The following is a 23662-nucleotide window of genomic DNA, read 5'->3' on the forward strand; positions in this document are numbered from 1 at the left end:
AACATTAAATTATCTTTATTGTTAATGACATTTAATGTTTGAGTTAGGGACAAGATGACTCGTATTTTCCCTTCATGGCATTTTTAAAACAAACATTGAACTAAAAACAAACAAACCTGAATAGACATAAATGACAAAACAAACTGAGGAAATTGAGGAAAGAAAGGATTTAAAACAAGAAAAACAAACAAAAACAAAAATAGCTGGTGGAATGTCAAAATTAAATAATTTTAAATATCCATAATAGTTCTTCTTTTCACCTCCCTGACAACATACAGGCGTTTGATTTGAGCTAATCTATAATGGATTTTCCCTCTTCTGTCAAGTCTTTTCAAGTGACCAGAGTTATTGAAACTCTACATTCTTTCCCCAGTGTGGACACGCTGGTGTCTCTTCAGGTGAGATGCCATACTGAAACTCTTGTTACAATGTTTACAGTGGAAAGGTTTTTCCCCAGTGTGGCTACGCTGGTGTGTCTTCAGGGAACTTGACTGAAAGAAACTCTTGTTACAATGTTTACACTGGAAAGGTTTTTCTCCAGTGTGGATATGCTGGTGTGCCGTCAGAGTAGATGAACATATAAAACTCTTGTCACACTGTGAACAGTTGAAAGGTTTTTCTCCAGTGTGAATACGAAGGTGAATCTTTAGGTAATATAGCTGAGCAAAACTCTTGTCACAATGTTTACAGTGAAAAGGTTTTTCTCCAGTGTGGATACGCTGGTGTGTCTTCAGACTAGACGAACGAGTAAAAGTCTTGTCACACTGTGAACAGTTGAAAGGTTTTTCTCCAGTGTGGATACGTTGGTGTCTGTTCAGGGAACTTGGCTGAGCGAAACTCTTGTCACAATGTTTACAGTGGAAAGGTTTTTCTCCAGTGTGGACATGCCGGTGATGCTTTAGGGAACGGGAGTCTGCGAACCTCCTGTCACAATGTTCACACTGGAAAGGTTTTTCTCCAGTGTGGATGAGCTGGTGTCTCTTCAGGTTACATGAATCACTGAAACTCTTGTCACAATGTTCACACTGGAAAGGTTTTTCTCCAGTGTGTTTTCTCTGATGTCTTTTCAGATAAGTTGACCATGCAAAACTCTTCTTACAAAGTTTACAGTGGAAAGCTTTCTCTCTAGTGTCGATACGCTGGCGTGTCCTCAAGAAACCTGACTCACTGAAACTCTTCCGTTTGTCATCATCGTCTTCACTGGTCTCCTCCCAATCATCACTGTCTTCAGTGACTTCAGTGTCAGATTCAAGTTCAAGTTCAACTTCAGAGCAGTGGGAAGAGATGTCTTCTTCATCATCATCATCATCATCTTCACCTTTCACTGCTAGTAATGTCAACACGGACCCATCAGGCTGCTCTGGTCTCTGAAGTAGACCTTCATGTTCTTCTTTAAGCTCTTCCTGTTCCTCATTAATGTGTGGAGGCTCTGGTTCCTCCTGGAGCAGACTGGGGCTCCCCTCCTGTTTAATAGAATCCTCCTCTTTACACACACCCATGTGCAGGATGTCTAGGAGCAGAAAAATTACATAATAGTTAATCTAGCTGGATTCCTAATATAAACACAACGTTGACTTAATAAAAGAGCACATTTTTGGAAATGTACGTTGCGCTATATACACTTTAAGCAATGCATCTGGTTCGTCCAATGTGATCGTGATGTCCATGTCAAATTAATACACAGAACATAACATATAATTCCTATACACACTTCCAAGTGCTTAATATCTTTAAGATATTTTGGGGTCTGCCTTTATTGATAGATACAAAGTAAATTGACAGGAAACGGGGAGAGAGGTGGGCAGCAAAACACAGAGCAAAGTTCGTAGGGACTTCGTCTTCACAGCTCCCTGCTTGCTCACTCACTTCTATTATTTGCAAATTAATTGCAGGTCTTTTTAATCAAATATAGAGGTAAGTGAGACTGTATTTTCAGCTCAACAAAACTAATTCACCCTAGTGTACAATTGCACAATACATTTAAATCTCTTCCACACAATTATTGTTTATCACGATCAGAGGCGGACTTACCGTTGGGCTAGGGTGGGCTGCAGCCCGGGGGCCCCCGACTATAACATTGTAAAGTATTGAAATCCAATTCAAGTGAAATGTGTGCCTGCCTCTCTTTTTAGGGGCATGGGTACCCCAAAATGAAAAGTAAAACAAAAAAAAGTGAGGGCCCCCCAAGGGGCTCTGTACTTAGTCCGCTCCTTTCCCCCCCCACCTAGGTCAAATCTCTTTACCATAAATAGCTGATCTACAAGCTAGAAATCTTGTAGATCAGTTAATTTCAGCAAATGTTTCCCCCAGAATAAGGATGCTAGGGTTCATGTGGTTAAACCTCAAACCTGAGGGAAAGATCCATAGATCTGTGTTATTATTGTAACAGCTCTACAACTGAACAGAAAATAACATGAAATAAAGTTCATAGAAGATCTGTGTTATTATTGTAACAGCTCTACAACTGAACAGAAAATAGTAAATAGGTTTTTAATGTAATGAGTCCCGGTATGCAGGAATGTCCCAGGGACATTTTATGAGTCCCACTTCAACGACATTACTGTACATGCTGAGTACAGTAGTGCATCCCGTGGATGCAGAGGTCGTTGTTTTATTGCGTCCCTTAACCATAAACTGTGTTTTGGGATGCAAAATGCACCCTATTTTATGAAATGGAGAGCACATGAAACGTACCGAGGTGTGGGTGGTCTTCAGGTTCCTGTTTAATAGAGATAGCCCTGGCTGAGTCTGGAGAGTTCATCTTCACCTGCAGTCTGGACTCCACACACTGCTCTGAAATGAAGGAATGGAATGAGGACTTTAAGCCTGGCTAATAAGACTTATATGTCTTAGTGCAGGTGTGTACAAATCTCTTTCAAAGGGGGCCATATTAGAAAATATTAAAACACCCAAGGGCCAACTACATGATGTACCTTCGGATTGAAACGATTCTATTTAACATAGTCATCATCAATATTTAATATCAATGGTCTTTGTCAGGTGTGTGCTGTGAACAAAAAGTGTATCTCAGCCTTATGTCACATTACCAAATGTGAAATAATACAAGGAACACTGACAAAATACTCAGAAATGCCCAGGTTAAAAAAACATTAACGTAAAAACGTCCCATACTGTTGGGCGGGCTGTTGTTCATAATACAATTAATTCAGGTATGAAGCTTCGGGCTGTATACAATTCACCCCAGGGCCGCCATTTGGCCCGCGGGTCGCACGTTGGACACAGCTGTCTAAGTGCATTATGCTCTCTATAACTAAAATTAGAAATTAAAACACAGTTTCCTGGCGTCTACTAAGAAAACAGACATCCTTAACAGTCTACAGTATAGACCACTGTTAAACAACCAGTGGGTCAGGACACATTTGTATGGGTCCATTAATTTTTCGTTGCCCACATTTTGTAGTAATTACATTTCATGAAGACATCAAAGGGGGGGGGGGGGGGGGGGGGAGATCGGCTTTGCGCCGCGTTGTGAGATTGTAGATCGGCTATTTTCACTAGTAGTCCATGGGCCATTTGAGATTTCGGTATATCGAAAGGTGGCAAAGGTTACTTATGATTTTTGAGAAGCTCTATGTCTGTAGATAATATTTGGGTATGAACCCTTCTTGAGTCATTTATATTTTGATCTTTGTGCATTTCTCAATCTTCTTGGTCACCTTAGGTGACCACAGTTTTGTTTGGTTTTTTTTCAGGTTAAATTGCTGAACAGTTTTTTCGAGATAATTTTGTCGTGCCGGCAAACATTTTGTTGCATTGATGTCTCAAACAAGCTATGAATACAACTGTTTCAGGTAACTCATTTGAATGGTGGCAAAGTCACGTTTGACCCAGGGGCCTCCAGGAAGGTGCACAAAGTCAGTGGCGTGCACAGACATTTAGAGGGGCAGGTGCTCAAGTTAAAAAAGGGCACCTTGTGCAGCGCGTGGAACCGGCCGGTTGCCTTAATCCATTTTGGGCGGGAACCCCTTTTGGTGTTAGCATTATGTTATGCTTTAGCTATTGAAAAATAGCAGATCTACAAGCTCATAGCGCGCCACCGAGTGGCGCGCTACGAGCTTGTAGGTCTGCTATTTTTTTTAAAGAAAAAGAAAAGAAAAAGGTTTTTTTTTCTTTTTTTTTTCAAAAGGGCACATTGCCAAAAGGTTAGGGGGTGTAGGGGTCTAGCACCCCCTAGTGTCTATCTGTGCACGCCACTGCACAAAGTGAATGAATTGATGTTGTTTTCGCAACCGCAAGACTTCAATCAAGGATGCAGAACGAGTCAACCGGGGTGCAGACACACCACTCGAACACAAGCACCTTGTTGGTGGACACTATGTAAGGCAGTGGCGGAAATCCCTTTGCAGTTCTTCCGACAAGAGCAGCCTTATCAAATCTCTGGTCAAGGCATGGAAACTCCCAGAGTACACACATCTTCTGCAAGGCTGCAACTCCTGTACATGACCTGTGAAGAAATGTGTTGCCGACTGACAAACGACAAGTGTGAGGAAGTACCAGAGTTGCATTCCACACATGAGGAAGCTGATATGCGTTTGCTTCTCCATGCGTTGCATGCATCCAATGCAGGCTCACAGGCAGTAGTGATTACTGCTGAAGATACTGATGTTATGGTGCTCTGTCTTAGCTTCCAGAAAGACATTGCCTGTCCCGTCTATCAAAAATGTGGGACACAGAACCACACACATTTTCTGGACATAAAAAACTGGCAGGCTCAATCGGACATGGTGTATGTGACGGCCTAATTGGCTTTATGTCTTTACAGGCTATGACACAGTTAGTGCATTCTCGAGGGAAGCTGAAGTCTCTTCCTGGCAAGATATGTTCAGCGAACTGGGAATGTCATGGAAAGTCATGGAATGTACCCGATTGTCTCTTTCAGAAAATTTAACATTTCACCTGTTGCATGTACATCACTAATAGCAGCGAATCCAGCCAGTTGCCCCCCATGTAGAGATTTTCTCTACATGCATATTGAACGGGCAAACTACCAGGCAGCAGTTTGGAACTGCTGTTTACAAGCTTCTCCTGTTGTGCCAAGCCCTATTCTTCATGGATGGACTGACAATGATAATTCTCTCTCTCTCTCTCTGGATTTTTATTGTATTCTCTCACTCTTGAAATATATAATCCATTGGTTTCTGTCCTCAAAACCACACCTCCAGCCGCTGTCGGCAGCAGAGCCAATTTGTGCACGGCTGCACGCGCACCTGCAGCCCATCAAGTATAATTTATGCTTCGTCACCGCGATGGTGAGCTTGTATATCAGCTGTTCTCTGTGCACAATACTGTTGCGCATATGAAGTATAAATGTCTCCTAGGGTGCACCTCACTAGCCAACACACAAGAGGAGGTTTGAATGGGCTGAAACCAGTGCTCCCCAAAACAACAGGTTTGGAGATCTGTTGGGAATTGATTACATGAAACAGTCACCCGTGCGACCAGTCTCAATGTTTGTAAACAAATAATTGGTCAAAATCCAAAATCCATCACTATGCCCTCCACCCGATTCAGAAACGGGTCTCATGGTCGCTTGCAACGTATTTCCTGTAGGCGGAGACGACATATCTGCGGTTTCCCCGGCACCTCCTTCTACTACAGAGAATGGAAAAGTGACTGATGTTAGTCTTCCTCAAACGTTACTCTTTTACCTGCTTTTTACTAACACTAACATTACAAAGATGCCCAGAACATCGGGATGAACCTGTGTAGTTTATGGCTGCTCCAACAGTAGTGGCAACATTAAAAAAAAAAAAAAAACGGAATGTCAAAATATCTACCGCGGTGGCTGAGACCAGAGCCAAGGTCCTGAAAGATACATAATGTCAGTCTTACCCAATACCCAATCTTTCTGTTTTAGGAACACAAGGCTGCTGTCCATTTTTAGACGACCATCCACACGGCGACACACGACCCCCCCTCCGAGTAGGAAGAGGTGCAGGAGGGGCCAGGGGAAGAGGTCAAAGAGACCCTCATTGGACTCGCAGCCACAAACGGAGTGCAATGTAATCAACTTGTCAAGTAGGTCCATTACAGCAGGGGTTCTCAACCCGTGGGTCGCGACCCCTCGGGGGGTCGCCAAATTATTTTAGGGGGTCCCCAAATTATTTACAAAAAAGAAAAGAAAAAATAGATTTTTTTTAAAAATGTTATTTTCACGATTTTTCTAAAATAGCAGACCTACAAGCTCGTAGCGCGCCACCGAGTGGCGCGCTACGAGCTTGTAGGTTGTGAGCTTGTAGATCTGCTATTTTTCAATAGCTAAATTATAACAATGCTTAAAACACCAAAAGGGGTTCCCGCCCAAAATGGTTTAAGGTTATTGTAGCAGTCAATTTATATTGGGGGTCGGGAGGGGGCGGTGCGGGGGTCCCGAGACATTGCCAAAGCATTTCCGGGGGTCCCCGGCCAAAAACGTTGAGAACCCCTGCATTACAGACACATGCTTAGCAGCTCTTAGTAAGGGCTTGTCTTTTGTACCTACTACCCAATGTAATGATTTTGACACCTTAGTAGACTTTCATAAATTCTTCCGTAATCTTAGATTGAGGGATTTTTTTTCTAATGTAAACGGTAACAGGGTACAGGAGGTTAGCTCAGACAATATACAGCCTCCCTTAGTTAACCCTGATGATATTGCTGAGCCCAATATAGGGCCTTTGAAACCGTTTAAGAAAAGATCTACATTTATTCCACCTAAACATAGGAACTCATCCATAGACACATATTGCAGACTGGTTGAAAGTGAAGTGTCACAACTCCTATCTAAGAAACAACAGTATAAGGTCACTAATAGCATGTCCAAGTCACAACGTGATGCATTGTTAGAATAAAAAAATGATAAATCTGTTGTTGTGCAGTCTGCTGACAAAGGGGGCGCGATTGTCCTTTTGGACAGAGTGGCATATGTTGGTGAAATACATAGACAGCTCAATAATGAATGGCAACCCCACTATAGAGTTCAAGAACTATATTCACAGAATTCTTGAGCACTATTTAGAAACAGGAGATCTCAATAAGACTATATGAAGGTTGACTGCCCTGTTACACCAGTGATATATACCCTGCCTAAAATTCATAAAACCTTTACTGATGTACCTCCAGGCAGACGTATTGTTTCAGGGATAGGCTCTCTTACAGAGAAGATTTCTTAATGTATTGATTATTTCCTTAAGCCACATGTTTTTGCACTACCCTCTTACTTAAGGGACTCAAGTAATTTCATTCAGGTCCTACAAACCATAGAATCAGTTGACAATGAGTCTTTTCTTGTTACACTAGATGTGGAAAGTTTATATACGAACATCCCACACCAAGGTGGTCTAGAGGGAATTGAACACTTTCTCAATCAGAGGGTTGAAGTTATCCCCAGCACTAAATGTTTGAAAGATCTCACTGAAATAGTGCTTACTAAAAACTTTTTCTTGTTTGAAAATGACTTTTATTTACAAAAATGTGGTACGGCTATGGTTAGTAAGATGGCACAAAATTATGCCAACCTTTTTGTTGGGCTCCTTGAAACTCAGTTTATTTTTTATTCCAGTCACAATCCGTTTCTACAACACATTCAGTTGTGGAAACGCTTTATAGATGATATCTTCCTTATCTGGACTGGTTCTTCTACAGAGTTGACAGCCTTCCACAGCTTTTTAAATGACAGCAGTCATTCTTTAAGGTTCACCATGGCCTCTGTCATTAAAGAAAACAACAGACTAAACATGGATCTGTATAGGAAACAGACAGACCTAAATGCCCTGTTGCATGGTGAAAGTTATCATCCGACCCCATTGAAGAAGGGCATATCCCTATGGGTCAGTTCAAACGGGTACGTAGGATCTGCAGCTCAGATCAATCATTCACTACACATGCAAATGACCTCCAAAATCGTTTTGAACAACGTGGGTACCCAGATGAATGGATCAGACCTGCCATAGACAAATTCAGTGGATGTACCCAATTAGAGTGTCTTAAAACAAAGGAGAAGACTGATAAAGCACAACAAATTAACTGTTATACACAGTATTCTCCATTAGGAGACAATTCGACGATCAGAAAGCACTGGCATATCTTGAGGTCAGATCCCACCCTAGGAAGAACCTTCTCTGCCCCTCCTCGCGTAGTTTATAAAAGACCACCAAATCTTAAGAACCTCTTGGTCAGGTCAAATTTACGTCAGGAGACACCCACACATTCCAGATGGTAATTACAAGTGTGGCAGATGTGCACAATGTGGTTTCACATCAAAATGTCATACATTTAATCACCCCACTACAGGCAAGACTTTCAAAGTCAAGGGCATTATCAGCTGTACGACAAGACCCCTACAAACCAGAATTTCGGAAAACAAATCCTGTAGCCCTACATTTCCACCAAGCCCAACATTGTATTTCCTCCTTGAGGTATATGGGTATTGAAAGGGTCCAACTGAGACATTGATGTTCTACTCCTGCAGCGTGAGACTTTTTGGATGTCAACCCTCAATACTGTTAATAAGGGCTTGAATGAGTCTTTCGATATCAGACCATTCCTATAATTGTACATTTATCATGAGTCTCTCAATCCAGTATACTTTTAAGTACATTTGTGGTGAATTTATCCTTTTTTACTTACTTGATTTTAACTCTTGCAGTAGTACAGTGTGCATGCCCTTTACTTTATTATGTTTAGGTACTCACCTGATTACTATTTGTATCTCACATGTTCTCTTCTCTATCTGTAGGTTTATTAAGGGAAAATTAGCTTAAGTGATGGCAAATCTGGAAAATAAATGCTTACCACTAGCTTTCTTCACAGATGTGTTCATAAAGGTGTCTACTATCACAGAAAAATGTGTTCCAACCCAACTCCCTTGGGAAACTTTGTGACAGCTGCTGAAAGTTGGGGTACCATACAACCATTATAAGGCAAAATGTTATAAATGTCATTATGCTTTAAGTAGCATGTGACGTGTCAAACTAGGGGGTTTTCATCATTCTGAATCCATTCCAAGCATTGGACGAAAAACACTCCTTGGGCTAAAAATGGCCATAGCTGTCATCACAAATGTGATGAAATCAGCACATTTGGGCATATTTGGGCAAGTGGCTATGGCCAAACTAGGGGGTCTATGGCCAAACTAGGGGTCAAACTAGGGGGTTTTCATGATTCTGAACCCGTTCCAAGCATTTGTTTTCCACGAAAAACACTCGTTTAGGCTAAATTCAGCCATAGAACTTGCCCAAATGTGCCCTAATGTCCCCAAATGTGCTGACCTCATCACATTTGTGATGACGGCTATGGCCTTTTTAAGCCCAAGGAGTGTTTTTCGTGCAAAACTAATGCTTGGAATGGATTCAGAATCATGTAAACACCCTAGTTTGACACGTCACATGCTACTTAAAGCATAATGAAATGTATAACATTTTGCCTTATAATGTATTGTATGGTACCCCAACTTTCAGCAGCTGTCACAAAGTTTCCCAAGGGAGTTGGGTTGGAACACATTTTTCTGTGATAGTAGACACCTTTATGAACACATCTGTGAAGAAAGCTAGTGGTAAGCATTTTTTCCCCAGATTTGCCACAACTTAAGGTAACTTTACCTAATTAGTTGTCGGATGTTGGACTCTGATGAAGAACTACTAGTCCTCATCCTCATTTGTTCTCAGCATCGGACACAATTGGTGCTAATTTAAGTAATGGTCTCAGCTTCCTTACTAGGAGCTTTGGGACTTTTTTATTTTCAACACCAAACACAAGAAATAAATAAATGAGTCATCTGGAATTTAAAATTAGATTTACCCATGACAATCTATTTGTGTCCTATTCTGAATTTAGTCTGTGTATTGTGCTTAAATATTGCATATTGTGTACACATTCTGTACCTGTTGTATTTTTGTATATTTAACCTGTCATGTTTATTATTATTATTGTGATATTGGAAATTGGTTAATTGGTTTGGGCTTAGGTGGCAGTAGTCACCACCCATCGTTAGAGCCAATCAGTTGTACCCCTTCCTGTATAAAGGTGCACACCCATTCCCTGTCACATTATTCCTGAAGAAGATCCTAAGGGATCGAAACGTTGATTCAAATAAACCAGTGGAGCTGAGTTTTCATACCAGTGTTGCAGACCTCTTGTACTGCCTTTTGTCCAGCACCTGGGCTAGAGTGGAGGTGCATGCTCTATTATCTTTGTTAGTTTGCTGTACTTTATACCTCATACTAAGCATTGAAGTATGAGGTACAGCAGCCTTGTGTTCCTAAGTCGCAGATGCGACTGTTGTGAGCGTAGAGGTCTGTGTCCGCGCGACACCATTGCAGGACGAAGCATAAATTATACTTGATGGGCTGCAGGTGCGCGTGCAGCCGTGCACAAATAGGCTTTGCTGCCGTGTTCATGAGCGCACCTCCCGTTCTTATGACAGCGACTGGAGGTGTGGTTTTGAGGACAACCTTTTGAATTGCTATTATTGTTCAAACACAACAGAAACCAAGGATTATATATTTCAAGGGCGAGAGATCACAATAACAATCCTAATCATTCTTCCTCCACACTGGGAGAAAAACAGCATCTGAAAGTTTGATGGGGCATTTTTACACGCGAGTGCAGTTAGAACTTTTCCATTGCATCTTATGAGAGGAAGGGTTCTTGTGGTGCCGCTATGCGCGCGCATGCTGGTGAAATTTATATCAGTGTGACGTCGTCTGGTAAGGCGTACGTCTATAGTTTCCAGCAACGACTCGTCATACATCTCTGATCTCCGCCCCCTCGCCGTGTCGTGGGGCAAACTGAACCAGAGCTGAACTGTGTGAATGACAATTCACACGCTTTGCGTTTGTAAAATTACTCATTTGCCGACTAAAGATTGAACGGAAAAACTAATGGAAAGACGAGGCTTACGCTCAACATACGTACAGCTATTAGGAAGAGAGCTTTATCTCTGCAAAATCGGGGATATTATGAACACACTCACACACAGAATGGAAAGATGATTTTGACAGCTACTGCCCCACTTCCAAGGCTACAACAACTGATACCTTATTGAATTAACGAACTATTATACATGTAATTGCTTAGCGAAACATCTGCAGAAATCTTTCATGCCCCATGTTTATTTTACATCTGCTGGTGGGTGCGCAAATGTTGATAATGTAGGCTACAGTATTGTATTTGATTGCCCATTTGCCTATGATAACACATGGTAGGCTATGATTCAAGAACACTTATTAATCTCCACGTTAACTCTGTTCATTGCAAATAGCTGATCTGCAGCTCACCAGGGTATAGATTGGCTATTGTAATGACCTACTTTTACGTCTTTTGCAGAGCAGTGACGTTTTGGCTATTTTCTGGGTGTTCATTTAAACGAATGAATACATTAATCAAGAACACTTTAAAGGACAACTTTAGTTTTTTTCAACCAAGGTTCATGGTTTAGGTTGTTATTAGAGAAAGTAAAAGATGAGTGTTAATTATTTTTCATTTGCTGCTTTCTTTCGTTTTAGGGATTTTAGCTGTTTTTGACAGGGGGGCGGGGGCATTCGAGCATAGTAAATAATAAAAAAAGAAATCGCTATAACATTTTGTAAAACAATACATATTTAGCCCCTTGTTTGAATGCCCCCGCCTCCCTGTCAAAAACAGCTAAAATCCCTAAAACGAAAGAAAGCAGCAAATGAAGAAAAATTAACACTCATCTTTTACTTTCTCTAATAACAACCTAAAACATAAGCCTTGGTTGAAAAAAACTAAAGTTGTCCTTTAACAAGATACAATACAATGTTGATCGGGTGGTTTTTAAAGTTAAATCTGTTCATTGAAAATAGCTGATCTGCAAGCTCACTACTGTAGAATAGATGGATTACAATTATACTAATAGTGATATATAAATACATAAATAAAATCATGACATGACCAGCTAGACACCTAGACCTAGAATGCCTGTGATCATTTAATTAACTTCGTAAATTTCCATGTATCATAGGCATAGAACGGTCGCTACTGTCCCTGGTTGAATTCAATTGTGTGCGGCCTGAATGTGATAAATGCTCCGTTTGTACTCACCCATTAAATAATTCCAAAAACGTGGAGTGAAATATGGTCCTCTAGTTTTATATCCATGTGAAAGTTCTGGCACAAAACGTGTATTTAGTCAATTATCTCCACTTTTTCAAGAGATGCACACGGACGTCTTTCTCTCCGGGCGAGGGGGGACTGGAATGATCGATGAACTGATTTTAGACGTCATCACCAATTGACAAGGGAAACACAAAGGTTTGGGTCACACAATTGGCAGGTGCCTTGCGATAGGTGCTGGGTAATTAATCACACCACCTGCCAATTGTGTGACCCAAACTTTTGTGTTTCCCTTGTCAATTGGTGATGACGTCTAAAATCAGTTCATCCATCATTCCAGTCCCCCCTCGCCCGGAGAGAAAGACGTCCGTGTGCATCTCTTGAAAAAGTGGAGATAATTGACTGAATACACGTTTTGTGCCAGAACTTTCACATGGATATAAAACTAGAGGACCATATTTCACTCCACGTTTTTGGAATTATTTAATGGGTGAGTACAAACGGAGCATTTATCACATTCAGGCCGCACACAATTGAATTCAACCAGGGACAGTAGCGACCGTTCTATGCCTATGATACATGGAAATTTACGAAGTTAATTAAATGATCACAGGCATTCTAGGTCTACTAGACACCCAATTCAAATAGAAACCTCATTGATTATATAAATGCGTATGTGGCTTAATTAAATGACCAGTGCTTGGCTGTTATGCATCCATGGTTCTGTGTGCCGTCAGTGCACATTTGCTTGATACTTGATTGTTTGATAGAAAGTCCAGACAATAAAATATTTCCTTCTAAAGTCCTTCTGTTATGGGCAGTATGAACCCAGCAATTCTGCACCATTAAAGTAGTGTAATAGCATGGAAAAGTCACTGTTTAGGCTACAAGCTCATCATGTCACTCTATCAGAGTGATTGATGCCACTGCAACACACTGATGTCAGGGTTACATTAATAATAGTGGCATCAACAAGACGCAACCAAACAATGTATTATTACTGCTGCTGCTGCTGCTACTGGTTGTTCATTCATGTTCCACTTCCATCTTAAAAGATGACTCAATAAAGACAAACGAATGAAACACAACGTGAATCAGTTCATCTTACCTGCTGTGTTTCAGTGGTTGAGCTGCTAACAAACGTCCTCCTGCTGCTTATAACGACCACACTGTTTTGAAACGACACGTTTTAGTTTTCTTTGTATGTTGTCAACAGTCAGTCAACACACCACCATGTTGTTTTCACAATTGCATTGTGGGAAACTGTGTTCTTCTCCTGACCAGTTTGTGTACTGTGTAGAGACGGTACGCGAGCGGGTGAAATCATAGATATAAGTGAAATCACCCCTCAACGGCTTCTGACAGACATACTAGGGGGTGGACCAGTTGGTGCATTGCTGCCCCCTACTGTTGGTCTCGGGTACTGTCCATTGTTTCTATACAGTAACAGTACTATATGACCTTCCAGACCTGTAGAGAATCCAACTAATACATTTAAATTATTATGGAAAATAATTGATAACCATAAGGTGATAAATTAATGAATCAATCCCTATTTTGGAAATGTCATAGGCCAAATCTTCCCAATTTTATGAATACAAATTCCTCAATTATTTGATGAATCATAAAGTAATCTATAGATGAATGGCTTATGCTGCATTCACATGGAATCAGGCAAGCGGTAGATGGCAAACGGCAAAACCTGCTGGACGGCAGGCACCGAGGCACGGAACATTCTTTTTTTTTGCCTTTTTTTAACATTGATTTGGCCTGTTTTAACGATTTTTAATATTTAGACTAATGGCTTCACCTCCCTTGTGCTCCCTCTCTGCATAGTGATTGGCATGGGGGGGCATTAGTTGGTTGGCACAGTCACCACCAGCGGACGTAGAATACGCCCATCGACAGGCTGGGTGCTGGGCTAAATAAACTTCAGTAGATATTTGATGGAGCCCGCACACCACAGGTACAAGAAAGACGTTCTTTATTGAGAATTCTGACAACGTTTCGATCTATTTGATCTTCATCAGGTCATGTGAACATACACAAAAGTTAGTACTTTTATAATAAGGGAATGCCCCCATTATCCAATCAAAACACCACATTTTGGTGCCCCTCCCATCACTGCAGGTGTGACACGTCAACCCTGAGTGAGTACTGTAGGTGGGGACCCAGACATATTAATGTACATTATAATCTGTTCAGAAATGTCCGTGCACCAATTAAAAACATTTTAAAACGTACATGTATACCTATGGTTACTCATTTTACCGATACATCACATCAAATCAAGATCTCACAAGTCCTATCTACTAGGTCTGTGGGCTTTTACATTTACAATGTTTTCCTTTTGTAAAGTAAACTCTGGCAACTAAACAGAAAAACTGAAAAATACTGATGTAAGATAGTATACTATGGAGAAAACTAGAAAGGTCGCAATTTTAAAAAATTGCAAAGTGTGGTTGCCGCAGTCGCTGACATAGGCCCCTCCCACTAACGTTGCTAGCCAATTACAATTTCAAGTCACACCTGTGATCATGTGTAAGTAATTCAGAGGGGATTTATGCCCCCAAAAATCATGTTTTTGCGAGAAATGGTTAAAGTTTTCGCATTTGCGGCGCCCCCTATTGATGAAAATGGAATTGCTTTTGGCTTTTGGTTGATTAAACCACCCCGGACATGTGATTCAAATTTGGGATGGATTGGACATTCCGTTCGTGATTTATGGCATTTTTTCTGATATAGGCCCCTCCTACTAACTTCGGACGACGATTACGGCCGAACGATACGCACTACCAAAATTCTGCCGATGGTGTTTTAATCGGATAGGTCCAGAGATCATGTGTGCTGATATTTGTGAGATTTGGACAAAATCTGTAGAAGGAGCAGCAAAAAGTGTGTTTCGGATAAAATTCAAAATTGCGGAAAATCTATCATGACGCAAATGGGCGTGGCCTATATGGGGAGATGCGTCATGACCAAAGAAAGCCAGGGAAAAACATATTTTGATTTTACGACCTACGGTTCAAGAGTTATAAGCCAAAACGTAAAGTGGGCTGTTATAGCGCCACCATGAGGCCGACCAATAACATTATAAGTAAATTAATTTTAGTAATTATTATGAACCTACCCTCCAAGTTTTGTAACGATAGTGCTTACAGTCTCTGAGGAAAAAATAGTAGCACATCAAACAAAATGTTACTCTAGTGGAATAATATGCGTGAGTAATAAAGTGTTACAATTACAATAGTCTGGTTGCCCTTTAGGGCAACCACACTAATAATTGATAAAGAACAATCAAGATAACAACAAGGAAACTACGGAAAGAAACCCCCAAAAAAATATACATAATACACACCAAATTATATAAATGTAACAACCACATATGCACCAGGTTGGATTTATTCAACGCAGGAGGCCACCTTTTAAAGCTTAGAAAAGTATATTTGACATCTATAGATGGGAATTATAGACATAGTGCACCACCTATAACCATCCTCACACAGAGAAGAAAATAAAAATTAGAGGGTTCATTACCTGTAATCAAAACAATGTTGTGTATCTAATAGCATGTCCCTGTGGTCTCGCCTATGTAGGAAAGACCACCAGAGCTCTCAAAACCAGGATTGCTGAACACCGGAGCAACATACGCACCAGGGATCAACGCAGTCCAGTGGCCTTACACTTTTTTAGCACAACATAGTGTCTCTTTCCTGAGATACATTGGTATAGAACATGTTAAAACTCCAAGAAGGGGAGGTAACATTGATAACCTTTTATTAAGAAGAGAAAGTTACTACATTCATGCCGAGGGGCTTAAACCAGGAAGATGAAATTAGAAAGTAAAAATTATAGTTAAAAATATAAAAATGTACTTTTCTAAGCTTTAACTCTTTGAGATATTCATGGATTTCTATATAGTTTTTAGACTTCTCTATGGCAGAATGGCGTTTTTGAATGATTTATTGAAAATTCTCTGTTGTGAATGTGTGACAACGAAAGACCTTCAGAGAAAGCTTGACTTGTCTGCTTCCAGGAAAAAAATGAACTGAGTTGATAAAATGTTTAGTTCTTGTGTTGGAAGCCATTTAAAAGAGCCTGCATTTACACTGTTTTCTGTTTCTAGGACAACAAAAAAAGTTATGACCAGTTGAAGTTTTATTTTCTAAAGAACTTTTTTTCTGCTGGGCGTACACACCCATGCCATATCTCATTTTAAAGGGTGAGTTGTCTAGTTAGAAAAAGAAAAAGAAAAAAGTTTCTCACATGTACCACTGTAGATATTTTGCCATCTATAAATAGCATGGTCAGTCAGGACCAATCTGACCTATCCAGCTAAAAGTTCCCATAGCTCTGCATTGGAACGTGATAGAAACTCAAATTCTTTTTGGGGTAAATGTAGACATTCTAACGCACATTTTGATATATACCATGTCTACATAGTCTTACCAGTACCTTGTATATTCATGCATGAATCTCAAAAACCTGTTACGAAGAAACACAGTTTTGATAAAAAACACATCCAAGGACATTGTTTTGATATGACTTGGTGCCCATGATATGTATCAAAATATAGACTTGAATGTATACTGCATTATAAAAAAAAAATTGGGTTCTTACCATCTACAATTACAGAGTAAATCACAGTTGAAACTCGCTTAGTCAAACCATAAACCTCAGAATAGTGTAAAAATAGCCCGACAGGTATCTCAAATTGGAAAAGTGCACTTTTATTTTTTCAGAACATAACCAGAACATAACCAGAACATAACCAGAACATAAACATTATAATTTAAAATAATTACAGAAAATAAATAAATACTAATGCAATACATAGTGTACATACTGTACACTATTTTGACGTTGACATTGTATGTGTAGGCTATACAGGGTACAGTTCTATTTGACGTTGACAGTGTGTGTGTAGGACACCGACCCCCCCTCCCCCCCTGAACCACCGGAGATGAAGCAGCTTAGCCGCACTGTTACACTATTTTGACGTTGACATTGTATGTGTAGGCTATACAGGGTACAGTTCTATTTGACGTTGACAGTGTGTGTGTAGGACCCCCTCCCCCCCTCCCCCCCTGAACCACCGGAGATGAAGCAGCTTAGCCGCACTGTTACACTATTTTGACGTTGACATTGTATGTGTAGGCTATACAGGGTACAGTTCTATTTGACGTTGACAGTGTGTGTGTAGGGTATACAGGGTAGTTACAGTTCTATTGACGTTGAGGGTGTAGACTTTCAAAATAAGACAGAAAAAAAGAAAAAAAAAGAGAACAGTTATTCAAAGTAGTGCTTGATATTCTTGTCCTTGTGGTAAACGAAGAAGCATGGGAACAAACACAAGGGCACCTCACAATCAGGGCAGTAATACAGGGTCATATGCCGGAGTGGTCTACCATTGGGACCGTTACTGAGCAGGTGGAGCCTGCAGGTTCTCTTGTCAATTCTCACTGGCACATGGCCACGCAAATGCACCTCAAGTCTCCTATTCTCATCACCTGCTCTTGCCCTATATGGACGATCACCCCCCACTGCCCCCTCCGCCGCCGCCTCCTCCTCCTCCTCCTCCTCCTCCTCCGGCCTCCCTGGTCTCAGTGATGTCCACCTCTCCACCACCAACATGATATAGTCCAGGAGAGTTTTTGTCCTGCCCTGCTTGAGTTTGTGCAACACGAACGCATTGTACATCACCATCTGAAACATGTAAAAGACAAACTTCACAGGCCACTTGTAGGACTTACGGGCAAACGGATAGTAGGAGATATGTTGGTCTAGTTTGTCCACACCATTCATGTACTTGTTGTACTCGTTGACACAATGTGGCTTAATTTTTTTATCCCTGACTGGCTCGCCTGGCGTCACTCTGGCTTTCTTACGCCTCTCAGTGACTGTGACCATCGTGTGTGGGTGGATGGTGCTGCACATTTTGACAACCTTCTTGTCCCGCCAAGCCAACAGCATCACCCCGTCATTGTTGTGGCGCATCAGAGTCTCGCCCAGCTTCATGTCGCCTGGTTTGCTAAGCCGCTTCATCTCCGGTGGTTCCCCCCTGTTCTTCCTCATCGTCCCACATACATGGGTTCCCAAAGACAGTAGCATAATACACCTGTTCACTGAGTTGTACAGATTGTCCATGTACAAATGGTAGCCTTTGTTGGACAACGGTCCGAGAAGCTCCATCACGGTCGTGTCCAGCCCACAGCCTACTCCGGTATATGGCTTCATGTTCCAGAGGTAGCCCGTCGCTGAATCGGCTAGGCAGTAGGATTTAATCCCCCATTTTACCGGTTTCAACGGATTATAGCACTTCCAAGCCAGTCTTCCCTTCCATAGCATAACACCTTCGTCGATGGATATGTTCTTCTCTGGGGTGTACATGGACTGAAACCGGGCCAGAAGATAGTTCACAAGATATCTGACTTTGTACATGCGGTCCGCTGTGTCTGGAGTCTCCTGGTCACTGAAGTGAAGGAACCGCTTGAGCAGCAGAAACCGGGTCAGGCTCATGGTGCGCCTGAACTGCTGTGTCTCATTAGCCTTACGCCGGGACCAGTATGACACAAGGGTTGGCTTCCTCACAAGGCCCGTCAGGAAAAAGAGCCCGAAGAAGTTCTTCAACTCTATCACAGAGACATCCGTCCATTTCTTCACTGTGGAGTGTGGGAGTGGGTCCTGGATCTAGATAGATAGATATATAAGTTAGATTTATTTGCAGAAATTACAACAAAGTCATCAATTTGGGAAAACATCAATGTGGAATATACACAATACACACCATTGCGATGGACTGCGCTGCATATCTGTTGGTCTCATCGCAAATATACTGGAGCAGCTCATCGGTCAGCAACAGCTCAAAGAACTCCACTGGATCACTCTCTGCACTGAGGTCACAGTGAACACCCGGCTCTCCAGTAAACGGGATGTCCTGTGGCTCCCACCCACCAGCAGACCACCCTGGCGAAGCCGTTGAGTTGGCATCACCTAAATTACAGGAATACACAATTATTAGCATAAAAAACATTGTTTTTATTCATGTAGAATACATCTGGTGGAGCTGTAACATGTGATGAGACTATAAAATGATATACATGATTTTGTTCTGTGCATTGTATTTATACCTGCTTCCATGGGCACAGGGGCAGCATCTGCAGCTGTCGAGATGATGGGCTGTTCATCATCTGTAAAACAACAACCATTTCAATCAATTAGAGGCATGGTGTAGCGTTCTCCATAGTGCCAAATGCAGACAGACTTTAGCCACATCCACAAGTTATTTAGCTCTCTAGTTACTCACCTCCATCCACATCACTGTTCACCTCATCTTCATCATCGTGCCACTCCTCATCACCCGGTTCTAAATATGTACAAATAAATAATCATTTAGCTGGAGTGCACGCTACAATTACATTCCTTCATACAAAAATGTAGCCAATCACATACGAATTGTGGCCAACACATCCATCTATTCAGTGTTGATCCATTTCAGCCAACACATTGTAGCCAACACAATGACGAAGGTGCCGCCATCATGCGGCCATGCCGCATGATGGCGGCCTCCTCCTGAAAACCTTCGTCATCGTCAAAATACATTTTTTATATGATAGTTTTATCGTGCATGCTACATCATCCAAATCATTTATTTCTAGCGATCATCTTATATGATTTTGCCTATAAGCCACGGTACAATACACTATTTTGATTATCATGCAAGCGCAATATTATATAGATTTAGTAGTATAATGAATTAGCTTAGCTTTGCGGCCTGCATTACACCACCCTTCCCCCAGCGGCGCGGAAAAGTAATACAAAAAAACAGGGATCATAATAAACGATAAAACAATACTGAATAGATGGGGAAAAAAGTAATGGAACATTTCTCATAATATATAGCATATAAACCACGGTACAATACGTTCATTTGATCATCATGCAAGCTCAATACAGATCTATTTGAAAGCCCCATTGGTTCGCTTAGGACTCCACCGCTGTAGCAGTGGGGGGGGGGATACAACGATGGACACTTTGCTTTGATGTGTGTTGGCTACAATGTGTTGGCATTTTTCGTAACAATGTTTCAGACAATAAGATTCTTACCATCGAGCTCATCGGGGGACGGTTCGGCTCCATCGCTGTCTCGAAACGGCTCAAAGTCCTCTTCGGAGGAAGATTGGGGGGGGGGGGGCGACAAACCCCTTGGAAAACCTCGTAGCCCGTGTAGATCGGCGGAGCACGGTGTCGTCGCTCGAGCCAGGCCGGGGAGAGGGACCGCTAACACTGGGCGCAGGCTTGGGGATAGTAGATGCGAGAAGGCCGCGATCCTGCAACCCGCTGCCACCGGGCTGGGGACCGGGCGAAGCCGCTTGCCTGCTCTTCTTCTTGACGGGGGACAAGAGCTTCACATCGGGGACGACAGTAGGCTCGACATCGGGGACAAGGGGCTTAGCATCAGGCCCGGGGGGGACAAGAGGCACCACCGCATCTCCTGGCTTCTCTCCGTCGCTACCAGACAACTCCTCGTCGGTCTGAGGTGGAAGAGGATCAGGATTACGGGGCCGGCCCTTCTTCCCGACGAAGACCATGCGGAGATGTTCCTCCATGGTTGTTTGTCGCACACCACCAGTGGAGGTAGAGGGAAGGGGAGATGGACGCTTGGAGCGTTTTTTTGGCGCCATGTCGAACTACACTCTGACACTGACTACTGACCGACTACACTCGTAATCTACTATATAAACTAACAAGACGTACAGACAAACCAACACTCAACCAACAGACAGACACACACTAAACAGGTAAAAATAAACACACTAAACTAACGATCTAAAGCTATACTATACACAGATAAGACGGCAAGACGCGGACACTTTTTTTTGTTTTTTTTTTGTTTTTTTTTTGACAGACAAAGACAGACAGACAACAGACTACTAACTAAAGAATCTAAACTAAATATAAACCTAAATTACTACAACTAACTACTAATATTACTACTACTACTACTACTATTACTACTACTACTACTACTGCTATAAAACTCGCTCAATCAATCAATACTACTCACTCACTTTCGACACGCACCATAGACTACTCCAAAACTGTCTTCCCCACGCAGATCCCGGGGGGGTGGCCAGGTTTTATAGCAAAGGATGCAGGTGTGTCACGTGACACGGGTTTTATGGGTAATGTAGTTGGAATATAAGCTCAGGAGTTTAAACAGCGCTCCGGAGGATGTTAATATGGTTAGATTAATAAGAAAAGCTGAAGACGCCAATTGGCGTCATTGATCATTTACGGAATTCTGATGAAGACGCCAATTGGCGTCTTTCATCTTCTAAGGGTTAAAAGGTGGCCTCCTGCGTTGAATAAATCCAACCTGGTGCATATGTGGTTGTTACATTTATATCTGTGGTGTGGTGTGTATTTTTGGTTTCTTTCCGTAGTTTCCTTGTTGTTATCTTGATTGTTCTTTATCAATTATTTTCTCCATAGTATAGTATCTTACATCAGTATTTTTTTGTTTTTCTGTTTAGTTGCCAGTTTACTTTACAAAAGGAAAACAATACAACAAAAGGAAACACATTGTAAATGTAAAAGCCCACAGACCTAGTAGATAGGACTTGTGAGATCTTGATTTGATGTATCTGTAAAATGAGTAACCATAGGTATACATGTATGTTTTTAAATGTTTTTAAAAGGTGCACTGACATTTCTGAACAGATTATAATGTACATTAATATGTCAGGGTCCCCACCTACTCACTCAGGGTGTCACACCTGCAGTGACGGGAGGGGCACCAAGATGTGGTGTTTTGATTGGATAATGGGGGCACTCCCTTATTATAAAAATACAAACTTTACATGACCTGATGAAGATCAAATAGATCAAAACGTTGTCAGAATTCTCAATAAAGAACGTTTTTCTTGTACCTGTGGTGTGCGGGCTCCATCAAATATCTACTACAGTCACCACCACACACATCCAATATTTATTACCCACTATTTATTTATATTACAATCCATTTTCCTGGCTTAAATTCTAATCCCAACCATTACACCCCCAATATATGCATTACTCAATATTTAATATATCTATATTCACATATATGTACATCCCCACTAATTTCTGTAGTTTTATAAATTCTAATCCCAACCATTGAAAACAACAATGATAAAATCACTAAATAGTTTTCAACTTGACAGTTTGGCCACAAGGGGGACCGTGGCACTGGCCAAATACCATAAACTCAGTATTAAACCATTCATTCCTGTAGGCCAGAAGTTCTCAAACTAGGAAAATTGGACCGTGGTCACACATTGACAACTAAAAGGTGTATGCTATCTTTCCTACTTTTAAATAGACTAGTTGTATTAAGATTCTCTCAACAGAACAAGGCGCAGGACAGGAATCACAGTATATTTCCTATAAATCCACATAGGCTACTATTGATATATGCACATATTAACCTGAATATGGGCATGGCATCTATGCAGCATATATTCTGCATAGGCTATATTTGCCATATATACCGGTAATATATTGGCATGTATCATGTTCATATATTTCCTTTCTGTGTGGGGGGTTAGAAAACACCCCTATTTTAAATGCATTAGACTAGACCAGTGGTTCTCAAACCTTTACCTGTCTATAATAGTTTGCTTAAACTGCAAGAGAACATGATATAGCTAGTATGATGGTGAATGATAATCCACCTTTTGAATAGCATTCAAAAGTTACGGTCGATGACGGTGCGCTGCACAGCGGCAGCACTGCGGCTCGGCGTGCCTTGTATGCCTTAAATGTTTTTCGTCTAGTTTTCGTCTTTTTTGTCCGCGTGCTTATGTAAGTCGATACATATGAGATGTGCAAAATGAGAGCTTTGGAAATAGCTCTGCTGGTCCTGTGGATCATTGGATCCTGTGGAAGATGCTGCTCGGTCGAACTTTTCACTCAGCTCAACACAAACCGGTGGCAGGAAGAAGTGACAGCGCCCAGGCTCGCCTGTGTGTACAGCCGAGATTACTGCCGGCACTACGACCGGAGCCGAGGGACCGGAATACAGCAGATGCAAGCCATGTCTGTCTGTTGGATAACATCCCGGTGGAGTTGATCCGACATAAAAGGAGGAAGAAACGAGGGAAAAAAGCAGGTATTCGGAATCGTCTACGGAGGAGATTCACCCGCCCCCCGTTACCTTCTATAGTTCTGGCCAACGTGCGCAGCTTACACAACAAAATCGACACGATACGGACATACACAAGGTACAGACTACAGTCATGATTTCCGTGAGGCATCATTGTTTTGTTTCACCGAAAGCTGGTTAAAGCCATCAAAACCAGACTCACTCTATGAAGTCCCCGGATTCACTCTGGTGCGACTTGACAGGGGAGGAGGGGGCGGTTACGGAGGTGTTTGTGTATACATCAATGATCTCTGGTGTCGAGCCTACTCTGTCAAAGTTAGGATATGTGACGATCCTAACGTAGAGATCCTGGGCATGACTTTAAGACCATTTTACCTGCCCCGCGAATTTGGTTGCATTCTACTGTTTGTCGTTTATGTGCCCCCAAAAGGGCCAGGAAGA

At 41.7% G+C, this 23662-nt stretch overlaps 2 protein-coding genes across 5 annotated transcripts; both read right to left on the reverse strand.

The window, feature by feature from the left end:
* On the reverse strand, positions 1 to 23461 carry LOC306928537 (uncharacterized protein). Of its 4 annotated transcripts, XM_079508749.1 has the most exons (4): positions 13184 to 13346; positions 4321 to 4487; positions 2695 to 2788; positions 1 to 1510 (listed from the first exon to the last, which is right to left on the reverse strand). In XM_079508749.1, exons 2-4 carry the CDS (start codon positions 4432 to 4434, stop codon positions 357 to 359), a joined length of 1362 nt encoding a protein of 453 aa, XP_079364875.1. In that variant the 5' UTR covers positions 4435 to 4487; positions 13184 to 13346; the 3' UTR covers positions 1 to 356. The 4 variants fall into 4 exon arrangements, with proteins under 4 accessions (XP_079364875.1, XP_079364877.1, XP_079364878.1 ...); XM_079508751.1 differs by lacking the exons at positions 4321 to 4487; positions 13184 to 13346 and adding an exon at positions 23424 to 23461 and having other exon boundaries at positions 2695 to 2793; XM_079508752.1 differs by lacking the exon at positions 4321 to 4487.
* LOC306928824 (piggyBac transposable element-derived protein 4-like) lies at positions 15664 to 19561 on the reverse strand (the record flags this gene model as incomplete). Its single annotated transcript, XM_079509096.1, has 5 exons — positions 19382 to 19561; positions 19206 to 19265; positions 18863 to 19068; positions 17613 to 18765; positions 15664 to 15704 (listed from the first exon to the last, which is right to left on the reverse strand). Exons 2-5 carry the CDS (start codon positions 19213 to 19215, stop codon positions 15664 to 15666), a joined length of 1410 nt encoding a protein of 469 aa, XP_079365222.1. The 5' UTR covers positions 19216 to 19265; positions 19382 to 19561.
* Positions 23462 to 23662: the final 201 nt, after the last annotated feature.

The sequence above is a fragment of the Electrona antarctica genome (assembly GCF_951216825.1).
Source record: "Electrona antarctica genome assembly, chromosome: 8".
Lineage (NCBI taxonomy): Eukaryota > Metazoa > Chordata > Actinopteri > Myctophiformes > Myctophidae > Electrona > Electrona antarctica.

Bases quoted from the DNA above. Each gene is read 5' to 3' on its own strand.
- LOC306928537 (XM_079508749.1), bottom strand. From the start codon at position 4,434: ATGTGTGTACTCTGGGAGTTTCCATGCCTTGACCAGAGATTTGATAAG. The intron at 2,789-4,320 runs GTGCTTGTGTTC...ATTTCAGAGCAG, and splicing joins ACATAGTGTCCACCAACAAG to TGTGTGGAGTCCAGACTGCA. The intron at 1,511-2,694 runs GTACGTTTCATG...TTCTGCTCCTAG, and splicing joins TGAAGACCACCCACACCTCG to ACATCCTGCACATGGGTGTG.